Below are 12,599 nucleotides of genomic sequence, written 5' to 3'. Positions count from 1 at the left end.
TTTTTTTTTAAAGATTTTTTATTTATTTATTCGACAGAGAGAGAGACAGCCAGCGAGAGAGGGAACACAAGCAGGGGGAGTGGGAGAGGAAGAAGCAGGCTCCCAGCGGAGGAGCCTGATGTGGGGCTCGATCCCATAACGCTGGAATCACGCCCTGAGCCGAAGGCAGACGCTTAACAACTGAGCCACCCAGGTGCCCCCTGAGTGACAATTTAACGTAAGTAATGAATCATGGAAATTTACATCAAAAACTTGGGATATACTGTATGGTGACTAACATAACATAATAAAAATTTATCATAAAGAAAAAGAAAACATACATATCAAAAAAATGACAATTTTCTTCTTAAAACTCTGAACTTTAACAAGTTTTACATTTCACTTTATTTTCAGTCATTATACTTGCTTTTGCTAAGATTATCCATTTCTGCTAAATGTTGAGGCAATGTGACTCACTGAAAAGGGTGTCACACTGGATACAGGGGATCTAGGTTCCATTACTTGTCAATCATGGCAGACAAGTCACTTCTCTGCTTCTTAGTTTTCCCACCTTTATTTATGCATTCATTGGGTGCCCCCTTTCCAAGTACCATTCCACCTCAGAACTTTGTACCTTATTTTCTCTCTCCCTAGGACATTTCTCCTTGGCTCTTTCCATGCATTCCTCTCTAATACTTAGCACAATCTTTATTAGTTCATTTCTTTATTTTTTTATTTTTTTTAAGATTTTATTTATTTATTGGACAGAGAGAGACACACAGAGAGAGGGAACACCAGCAGGGGGAGTGGAAGAGGGAGAAGCAGCTTCCCACTGAGCAGGGAGCCCGAAGCGGGGCTCAATCCCAGGACCCTGGGATCACGACCTGAGCCGAAGGCAGACACTTAATGACTGAGCCACCCAGGGGCCCCTTTATTAGTTCATTTCTATCTATTGCTTGCTTCCTCCTTTAGAAAATAAGCCTGATAAGAGCAGCAACCTGGTCTTTTTTATGCACTGTTGTAAACCTTGCACTTTGGTCAGTGGAGATAAGTGTGCTCAATAAATATTTGTTGAATTAATAAATTAACACACCAGGTGCTGGGCTGTGCATTCATTATATGGTGCAGAAATTACATTTCTTCCCTCTGGGAGTTTACAGTATAATACAAAAGATAGGAAAGGAAACAAGCAATTATAACACAGAGGAATAAGTACAATAACAAGGGTAGCAAAAAAGTGTCTTAAGAACACAGTACAGAGACATTTAACAGAGTGTAGAATTTTTAAGTTTTTGTTGGGGGGAGATGAGTGGAACTGTTAAGGAACACTTTTCACATAAAGTGACTTAGAAGTAGCAAAACAATATGAATCCAGGTATTCTGACCTCAAAGTTTACCTTCTCGTCCATCACACTGTACTATCCCTATAAAAGTACGGATTGGCCAAGGGAATATTCTAAGGCAAAGAAAATAATTTATTCAAAGACATTAGATATTCTAAGAACTGCAAGACTATATATAAGGATTGAAGGAGAGTAAAGGAAAGCTCAAGACCTTGGAATAAGTTTGGCATTTCTGGCCTGGGCAATTAGGAAGGTGAAGACACCATTCAGTGAAATGCTAAAAGAAAAATCTAGGGGACAAATGACGTGGTGTGTGTGTTTGAGGTGTCCCAATTGATATCCAATAAATGCTTGCACATGCAGAAGGAAGGTGTGCTCTAGAGACATTAGATTTAGAGCAATCAATTAGCCTATCTGGTAGTTCAACATGGAAGAGTAAATAGGATTGCCTAGGAAAAAAATATACAGAGTGAGAGGCTAAGAAAGTTGAAAATAGAACATAGAAGAAAAGTAATATATAAGAGACAGACTGAAAAAGAAGACCCTCAAGGGAGACAGAAAAGTAATGACAGAGAGGTAGGAAGAAAACCGGGAGACTGCAGTGTAAAGGAAGCCAGGTGAAGAGAACATGTAAAAAGAGAGAGTGGTAAGATCTAGAAAATATCCACTGTACTAACAGTAGAGAGACTAGCTTAGTAAAAGAATTTCTACAAAGTGGTGAAAGCAAAGCCAGTTAGTTGAGAAGTGAATGGGAAGTATAGCCATGAAGAGAGAAAAAGGATAAGGTAGCTAGAAGGGACTTCAGTAGGATTACTTTTTTTTTTTTAATGGTACTGGCTTAATATGTTAAATGTCATATTTAAATGCACAATATTTAAATACAAAAAATAAAGGAGATAATGGAGATAATAAGGCCTCTGAATGGGTCAAAGATGAAATCAAAGGGAAAATCAAAAAAACATCTTGAAACAAAAGGAAACACAAAACACTAAAACTTATGGCATGCAGCAAAAGCAGTTCTTAGAGGGAAGTTCATAGCAATACAGGCCTACCTCAAGAAACAAGAAAAACCTCAATCTAAATTTAAACTTTAAGGAACTAGTATTACGCTAAGTGAAATAAGTCAGTCAGAAAAAGACACATACCATATGATTTCACTCAAATGTGGAATTTAAGAAAAAAAACAGATGAACATAGGGGAAGGGAAGGAAATATAAAATAAGATGAAAACAGAGAGGGAGGCAAACTAAATTCTAGGAAACAAACTGACAGTCACTGGAGGAGGGTGGGGGGATGGGGTAATTGGGTGATGGGCCTTAAGGACAGCACTTGATGTAATAAGTACTGTGTGTTATATGCAACTGATGAATCATTAAATTCTACCCCTGAAACTAATACAAAATAATAATTTTAAAAAAATAAATAAACCTTAAGGAACTAGAAAAAGAAAAACTAAGACCAAAGTTAGCAGAAGAAAGGAAATAATAAAGGTCAGAGAAGAAATAAGTAAAATAGAGACCAAAAACAAAAACAAATAAGCAAAAAAACAAAAGATAACCAAAACTAAGTGCTGTTTTTTTTTAAGATAAACAAAATTGGCAAACCTTTAGCTAGTCTAACTAAAAAGAAAGAGAGAAGACTCAAGTAAATAAAAGCAAAAACAAAAGAGGAGACATTACAACCGATACCACAGAACTACAATGGGTCATAAGACACTACTCTGGACAATTATACACCAATAAGTTGCATAATCTAGAAGAAATGTATAAATTCCTAGGCATATACAACTTACTGAGACTGAATCATGAAGAAAGAGAACATCTGAACAGACCAGTAATGAGAAAGCAAATTGAATCACTAATCAAAAAAATCTCCCAACAAAGAAAACCCCAGGACCAGATGGTATTCCCGGTGAATTCTACCAAAATTTAAAGAAGAATAAATGCCAATCATTCTCAAACTCTACTAAAAAACTGAAGAGAATGGATCCCTTCCAAACTCATTTTTACAATACCAGCATTACCCTGATACCAAAGCCAGACAAGGATGCTATAAGAAAACTACAAAGCAATAGCCCTAATGAACATAAATGCAAAAATCCTCCACAAAATATTAGCAAATAGAATTCAATGGCATATTAAAAGGATCATGAGAATTCAATGGCATATTAAAAGGATCATGATAAATGGGATTTATCCCTGGGATGCAAAGATGGTTCAACATACACAAATCAAAAAATGTGATAATAGAATTAAGCATAAAAATCATATGATCATCTCAATAGATGCAGAAAAAGCATTTGACAAAATTCAACATCCTTTCAAGATTAAAACTATCAAAAAATTGGGTATAGAATGAATATAACTCAACATATTAAAGGCCATATATGACAGGACCACCGCTAACATAATACTCAATGGTTAAAGGTTGAAAACCTTTCCTTGAAGATCAGGAACAAGATAATGGTGACCATTCTCACCAATCCTATACAACATAGTACTCAAAGTCCTAGCCTTAGCAGTTGAGAAAGAAAGAGAAATAAAAGGCATCCAGGGGCGCCTGGGTGGCTCAGTTGGTTAAGCCTCTGAATCTTGATTTCAGTTCATTCATGATTTCAGATTCCTGAAGTCGAGCCCTACATCTGGCTCCATACTGAGTGTGGAGCCTGCTTAAGATTCTCTCACTCCTTCTTCCTCTGACTCTCCCTGCTCTCTCTCTCTCAAAAAAAAAAAAAAAAAGAAAAAAGAAAAAAAAGAAAGAAAGAAAAAGAAAAAAGAAAAAGACCCCCTCCCTTGCTCTCCCTCTGCCCCTCCCCCTGCTCCCATTCACTCTCTCTCACTCTCTCTATCTCTCTCAAAAAAAAAAAGGCATCCACATCAGAATGAAAGAAACAAAATTGTCTCTGTTGCAGATGACATGATCTCATATATAGGAAATCCTGAAGACTCAACCAAAAAATTGTTAGAACGAATCAATGGAATCAGTAAAGTTACAAGATACAAAATCAATATATAAAAATCAGTTGCATTTCTATACACTAACAACAAAATACCTGAAAAAGAAATATAGAAAACAATCTCATTTATAATAACATCAAAAACAATAAAATACTTAGGTGTAAACTTAACCAAGGAGGTAAGAGACTTGCACACTGAAAACTAAATAACATTGATGAAAGAATTTGAATATGACACAAATAAATGGAAAAATACACCACGCTCATAGACGGGAAGAATTAATATTGTTAAATGTCCAATACACAGTGACACCTACAGATTCAATACAAGCCCTATCAAAATTCCAGTGGCATTTTTCACAGAAAGAGAAAAAAAAATCCTAGAATGCAGATGGAAACACAAACCTCAAATAGCTAAAGCAATCCTGAGAGAGAATAAAGCTGGAGGGGTTATACTCCTTGATTTCAAGCTATACTACAAAACTATAGTAATGAAAACAGTATGATACTGGCACAAAAACCAATGGAACAGAATTGAGAGCCCAGAAATAAATCCTCACATATATGGTAAACTCACATTTGACAAAGGAACCAAGAATATTCGATGGACAAGGAATAGTCTCTTAAAAGAATGATGTTGGGAAAACTGGATAATCACATGCAATAGAATAAAACTGGACCCCTACCTTAAACCACTCAGAAAAATTAACTCAAAATGGAATAAAAACTTAAACATAAGATCTGAACCTATAAAACTCCTTAAAGGAAATAAGGAAAAAGCTGCTTGACATGGGTCTTGACAATGACCTTTTGGATATGACACCAAGAGCATAAATAACAATAACAAAAAGCTTTTTGTAAGCGTCCAACTCTTGTTTTTAGCTCAGGTCATGATCTCAGGGTCATGAGATTGAGCCCCAAATTGGGCTCCACACTGACCGTGGCAAGGAGCCTGCTTAAGATTCTCTCTCTCCCTCTCCCTCTGCCCTTCCCCCACTCTTGCTCTCTCTCTATATATATATAAAAAGAAAACAAAAGCAAAAATTAATAAGTGGGTCTACATCAAACTTAAAAGCTTCTACACAGTAAAGGAAACAATCAGCAATATGAAAAAGGCAACCTACAGAATAGCAGAAAATACCTATAAATCATATATCTGATTTGGGGTTAATATCCAAAATATATAAGTGTCTCATACAACTCAATGACACACACACACACACACACAAAAAGCAAAAAGCCAAAACAAAACAAAAATGTACTGAAAAAAAGTATGCAAAACAACAAAATAGATATTTCTCAAAAAAAAAAAAAGACATACAAATGGCCAACATGTTTATGAAAAGATGGTCCACATTACTAATCAGTAGGGAAATGCGAATCAAAATCACAATGATATTACCTCTTGTTAGAATGGTTACTACCTACAAAACGAGATAACGTGTTGGTAAGGATGGAGAGAGAAGGGAAGGAACCCTTCTGCATTATTGGTGGGAATTTAATTGGTACAGCCACTATGGAAATCAGTATAAGATTCCTCAAAATATTAAAAACAGAACTATCATATAATCCAGAAATTCCCCTTCTTGGTATAAAGCCAAAGGAAATGAAATCAGGATCTCGGGGCCGCCTGGGTGGCTCACTTGGTTAAGCATCTGCCTCTTGATTTCTGCTAAGTCATGATCTCAGGGTCCTGGGATGGAGCCCAAAGTCGGGCTCCCTGCTCAGCATGGAATCTGCTTGTTTTCCTCTCCCTCTGCCCCTCCCCCTGCTCACATAAGTGTGCTCTCTCTCTCTCTCTCTCTCATTCTCTCTCTCTCAAATAAAAAAAGCATTTAAAAAAAAGAAATCAGGATCTCAAAAAGATATCTGTACCTCCATGTTCATTGCAGCATTATCCACAATAAGCAAGTTATGGAAACAATCTAAGTGTCCACCCATAGATGAATAAATAAAGAAGATGCTGTATATATACACAATGGGTTATTATTCAGCAATTAGGAAGAAGAAAATCCTGCTATTTGAAAAAATATGGTTGGACTGCAAGAGCATTATGCTAATTGAAATAAGTCAAATAGAGAAAGACAAATACTGTACAGTATCACTTATATATGGAATCTTAAAAAAAGCCAAATTCATAAAAACAGAGAGTAGAATGGTGGTTGCCAAGAGCTGGGACATGAAGGAAATGGGACGATGTTGGTCTAAGGACAAAAACCTCTGGTTATGAGTTGAATAAATTCTGGGGACCTAATGTAAAACATGGTGATTACAGTTAATAATATAGTATATACTTGAAAGTTTCTAAGAGAGTAAATCTTAAATGTTCTCACCACAAAAAAAAAAAAAGATAATTATGTGAGGGTTATGGCGGGAAGTGTGGCAACCATTTCACAATACATAAGTGTATCAGATATCATGTTATGTGCCTTAACTTACACAATGTTGTATGTCAGTTCTATCTCAACAAATATCAAAAAAATAGACAAGGATAAAAATAGACAATTTGTAGGAAAGAACATGTGAATCTCTAGTATTTCTATGAAGACATGTTAGAAATGCACATTAAGACAAGATACAACTTTATACCCAACAGAGTGGAAAATATTAGAAAATTGGATAATACCAAGTAATATGTAGAGAAACAGAAACCTTCATGCATTGCTGGTGGGAATGTAACCTGGTGTAGAAAGTCATTTGGGAAATAACATGGCTATTTTTCAAAGAATTAAGACTGGATAACCTCTGAAAATTTGCACATGCATATTCCTTTTGACCCAGAAATCCAGTGAAATTCTCTTATGGTACAAAAGAGGACCTTTTTTTTTTTTTTTTTTTTTTTTTTTTTTTTTTTAGATGAAGTGGAGAAAGTCTGGATGTCTATTACTCGGGAATTGCATAAAGAAGATGTGTTCAATGCATACTATGTAGTGGTTAGAAGCAATAAACTAGATGAACACATAACAAGGACAAATCTTAAAATCATAACACCGAGTGAACAAAGCAAGAAATCAGTTGTGGCCTTCAGCAGAATACTATCTATGTAAATTAAACACACACATGAAACATTACATGATTCCTAAGAATATATACATATCCAAGACACTGACTACACATATTAGAATAAGTGGCTATCATAATAAGTAACACTTATTGAAGACATATATGACCTGCCCAGCCCTTTTCTAAATTCACTAATGTACTAATTTAATTCCCAAAACTCCTACCATTACTATCCCCAGTGCATAACTGAGAAAACTGAGGCACAGAGGGGGTTATATAGCTAGTGGGTGGCAGAAGTGAAATTCAACCCTAGGCATCTGACTCTGAGGCCTATGCTCTTTGTCCTCCCCTGTATCATCTATGAAGAGGAGGATGCAAATAGTATGCCATGAATAAATGATTAACTTAACATCCTGCATTGAGATCTAAAAAAGAAAAAACAAGTTTTTGATTATAAAACCTCATTTGTTCCTCACAACTCTGAGTCGAGTGCTTACATAAAAAGAAGAGGTAGATTACATATTTGATCCTTTCTGATTCTGAAATTTTGAATCTTAATCTTTGACTTTAAATTCCCATGATAGAAAGCTAACTGAGTATATCATCTCTGACATACTCTGGGAAAAAAGAAAAGTATATTATTTTTCCACTTTCCTAGGACGGTTAACTATATCAGAGTAATTTATTCTCAACACAAAGTAGGTCCCTTCAGTAGATGAGTATCTACTTTAAGATCTAGGTTTTAGTAAACAAAGAAATTGTAGTAGCTATGTTTGTACATAAAATACTAACAGTCCTTACTCAATTAGTAGAACATTTTAAGGAGAGAATATTGTTAATTTAGCCACTGATGCTGGAAGTATTATAGAGGTTACATAATCATAAGAGCCATGATATTTGTAGAAAAATAAAAATAGAGTAAAATACAAAGCAATCTTACAGTAGAATGCTTCCAGAAACGAGCAATTTCATCAATATTTGTTGCGGGATGAAGTAAAAAGTAGTATTTCCATTCATCCCAGTCTATTGTCATTGTTCCATCACTATCGATGCTGAAATTTAAAACAAAAATAGTGCTTATAACATTTATAACAAATACTCTAAGAATAAGTACTAAGAATACTCTGTTGAATATTTTAAAAGTTGCTAAGATAGATCTTACGTTAATTGTTCTTACATGGAGACAACTTAAGTGTCTACCAATGGATGAAAGGATAAAGAAAATGTGGTATGTGTGTGCAATGGAATATTATTCAGCCATAAAAAAAGAAATCTAGCCATTTGAGACAAAATAGATGGACCTTGAGGGCATTTTGCTAAGTGAAATAAGTCAGACAAAGACAAATACCACATGATCTCACCTATAAGTGAAATCTTTAAAAAAAAAACGAAAGAGCTCATAGATACAGAGAACAGATTGGTGGGTGGTTGCCAGAGGTGGAGGTTTAGGGGATGAGTGAAATGGGTGAAAGAGGTTGAAAGGTACAAACCTCAGTTATAAAATGTGTCACGAGAATGTAATGTACAGCATGGTAACTATAGTTAATAATACTGTGCTGTATAGTTTTGAAAGCTGCTAAGAGAGTAAATCTTAAAAGTTCCCATCACAAGAAAAAAAATTTTAATTACATATGGTGAACGATGTTAACCAGACTTATTGTGATGATCATTTTACAATATATACAAATATCAGAACATTACATTGTACACCTGAAACTGATGTTATATGTCAATTATACTTCAATAAAAAAGAAATAAATTTAAGTTTTAACTACAAAAAAGTATTCTTATCACAAAAAATAATAGTTATAAATAAGACGGTGGGAGGAAACTTTTGGAAGGGATGGATATGTTTATGGCATAGATTGTGGTAATGGTCTCCTAGATGTATACTCACTTCCAAACTCATCAAGTTGTGTATATTAGTTATGTACAGCTTTTCGTATGTCAAAAAATTCAAGTTTAAAAAATTTTAAATCAATTGCTTAAGAGAATTACACCTATTCTTTAAACTAAAGCAGGCACAATTTTATTCTAGGGACTTTGTAACGTGTGAACACTTAATGATTTAGTCAACAGCATTCTCACAATTCAATAAATTTCTTAGGGATCTTTCTTATAGCAATGTCAATAAAAGCTAATATTATCAAATCTAAAAAGAAAGGCATGCAGGCAGGAAAGGAGGGAGGCAGGCGGGGAGGAAGGAGCTATATCTATAGCAATTAGTTTCTAACATGGAATATTAAATAAAAATAAAAACTATCAAAAATAAGGATAAGGCCTGACCTTTGTAGAATTTTTTTTGCCTGAGCATCAGAAATATTTATACCCAGTGATTTCAAAGCAGCAATTATTTCTGAAGTTTCTACTATTCCTTTAAAAAGTGAAAAAATGTCAAATTAAATTATCTGCAAAGATAACAAGGCAAAATATACTTAGAATGCAATAGTCTTTAAAAAGCCCATGTTTTTGAGACCCACAATCCCATATTCACAATACAAAGACTAAAAGCTCTGAAAACTAAAAGACTTTTTGTAAATTTGGCACCAAAATTCATTTGGTAGTCAATTATTTATCTGATTTTGTGTGATTATTCATTTGTTTCACTGAAGAAATATTCACGTATATAACTGCATGGTGATGCCCCAAACCTTACTTGGAGTATTACATAATATATCATACACGCACTGTGTTGCTTTTCTAAAACCCAAATTCTAAATTTCTAAACACAACCCCCTAAGGGTTTCCAATAAGAGACTGTAGATCTACAACAAATCTAGATTATTGTACCTACCTGGAAAAAATTTAAAACTAACTCTGGTTGTTTCCCAAACAAACTGAGGGCTTCAGAGGGGACAGGGGTGGGGGAATGGGATAGGCTGGTGATGGGTAGTAAGGAGGGCACGTATTTCATGGTGCACTGGGTGTTATACGCAACTAATGAATCATGGAACTTTACATCAAAAACCAGGGATGTACTGTATGGTGACTAACATAATATAATAAAAAAATATTATTATTAAAAAAAAAACAGAGAGACCTGCAAAAAAAAAAAAAAAAGCGAACTCTGAAGATCTGATTCAGGGGCATGAAAAAAAGGTCACTCAACATTTTATAAGGTAAGTTTTTAAAGAAATAATATACCTAAAATATAATACAACAAAAACTCTTTCTAACACAACCATATTCTATGTTAAATAACTCGAGTCGACTGATACATTTAATACTAGCCTACTACGCATCTCAATCTCACATCGCTAGATGTTGTAAAGGAAAAATTAAGTATTCCCTATGCTCCTCAAACTCTAAAACACTTAACTCATCATGCCACTCTCCAAGTCCAAAAAATCTTTGATCCCTCCCTTGTGTAAAACAAAGAGCTGAGGCTACTCAATCTTTTAAAATATGAGGACATTTTCATGTTAAAAAACATCAACTTAATGTCACCTAGTTGTAAAGTATGTAACACCAAAAAACTATTAATTCTGTCACATCTTCATTTCATACTTTATGAACCATAGCTGCATCTGCATACATTTATAAGTAGTATACATATGTATGAGACATATTTACTTAGCCTATAGACAAAGCCCAGTATTCATACATAGAATTTCAGATTCTTTGTGATCACTCCAAGGCCCCTAGTGTTCCAAGCTTCACAGGATGGAATTCATTGGTCTATTCCTTAGCTTAAAAATCAAACTTTTCTTCAAATGGGGAAACTGAATGCTCTGCTTTATATCCCATTACAATCCTCAAGCACTACACTCTTAATTCAATAACTTAAAAATATTTTTGAAAGTATACTATTAAAATCACTATGTTAAATGTGAGAAAAGCCAGAGATTAATAAAACAACAACCCCCAAAGAGCTTACTAGCTTGTATGGATGAACTACTTATTTTTAAAAATATATCACACAGTGCTAAATACATGTTATGTAAGAGTTATGAATAATAAGCAATGCAGGGATAAACAAGAATTAAAAACAAAAGTCACAAATGAAGTACTATAAAGGATAAACAAGAGACCGCCAAAGAAACAAAAAAGCATTTCAGCATAAGGTACAGTATGAGCAAGGTACACTTACTTGTTTAACAAAGATTGATTGAGAACTTACATACGGTACTAGAAAGCAAGATGGTAGCTACTTCGGAGGGTGGTAGTGATTTGGATGGGACACAAAAGGGCCGTTCCTGAGATGCTAGTAATATTTTACTTCTTAATCTGGATGCTGTTTCCATGTTATATGTTTGCCTCAGGAAAATTCATGGAGCTTTTACTTAGAATTTATGCACATTGCTATATGTGTTATATGTCAATGAAATCTTCCCCCCAAAACACTAAGTTATGGCTAAACCTAAAATGCTATATTAACCGGTTCTGACCTTGACTGACGATGTCCTAATTCTGCCTTTGTTCAAACTATGATCTCTCTGCTCAAGAAACCCCATCTTTTTTTTCTTTAAGATTTATTTATTTGAGAGAGAGAGAGAGAGAATGGCTGTTCAAGTTGGGGGAGGAACAGAGAGAGAAAAACTCAAGCAGACTCCTCACTGAGCACAGAGCCCAATGCAGGACTTGATCCCACGACCCTAAGATCATGACCTGAGCTGAAATCAAGAGTCAGATGCTCAACTGACTGAGCCACCCAGGTGCCCCTCAAGAAACCCTTTCTTTTCAACTTTGTTTATGTATTGATCCAACAAAATCTAAATTGTTCCTGGGCACAATTAAGCTCTCCCTATATCACTTCTACAGCAACTATCATAGTCTATCTTGTATATGTTTATCCTTAATTCACCCAAAATTGTTTACTTCTGAAGACCTTTGTTAGCACAGTTCCAAGTGCAATAGCTCACATATAGTGCTCAAAAACTGTTTACTTCATTGAGCTAAAATACATCAAGTAATTTTTACCCAAAAGAAGCTAAAAATCCAAGCTAAGATGTAGAAAAAAATTAGGTAATGAGATCCAGAATATTATCAAGGCCTATCGGCTGAAAAGGAGATTCAAAATTGTCTTTAATTATATGCATCAAGCTTTCACTGAGAATATAGACTTGAAATGGATTCAACGGAATGACAGTTATTAGACGGATGGAGAAGAGGACCACAACCATTCCAGTATTGCAATTCCAAAGAGAAATACAAAATATTCCATTCCTGTACCAGCAATTTATTGCTAAGTAACAAACTATCACAAAATTTAGTAGTTTAAAAAGGATGTATTTGATTATGGGTATGCAATCTGAGCTTGATTCAACTCATTTGCTCTTCTGCTGGTCTTGCCTGAGCCACTCATGCGAATTCATTCA

The 12,599-nt window shown here is 34.8% G+C and overlaps 1 protein-coding gene across 1 annotated transcript in view; it reads right to left on the bottom strand.

Annotated features, from left to right (window-relative positions):
* LOC103675194 (calcium-binding mitochondrial carrier protein SCaMC-1-like) overlaps positions 1–12,599 on the bottom strand; it is a 54,106-nt gene that overhangs the window by 14,495 nt on the left and 27,012 nt on the right. Inside the window, exons 3-4 of the mRNA XM_008704214.2 lie at positions 9,568–9,655; positions 8,222–8,333 (exon numbers count right to left, since the gene is read on the bottom strand). Coding sequence (XP_008702436.2) covers positions 8,222–8,333; positions 9,568–9,655 — 200 coding nt within the window. The remainder of the gene's footprint in view (positions 1–8,221; positions 8,334–9,567; positions 9,656–12,599) is intronic.

The sequence above is a fragment of the Ursus maritimus genome, unplaced genomic scaffold (genome assembly GCF_017311325.1).
Source record: "Ursus maritimus isolate PB19 unplaced genomic scaffold, ASM1731132v1 scaffold_12, whole genome shotgun sequence".
Taxonomy (NCBI): domain Eukaryota; kingdom Metazoa; phylum Chordata; class Mammalia; order Carnivora; family Ursidae; genus Ursus; species Ursus maritimus.
The sequence above is the reverse complement of the archived record's forward strand: the minus strand, read 5'-3'. Positions and strand labels throughout refer to the sequence as shown.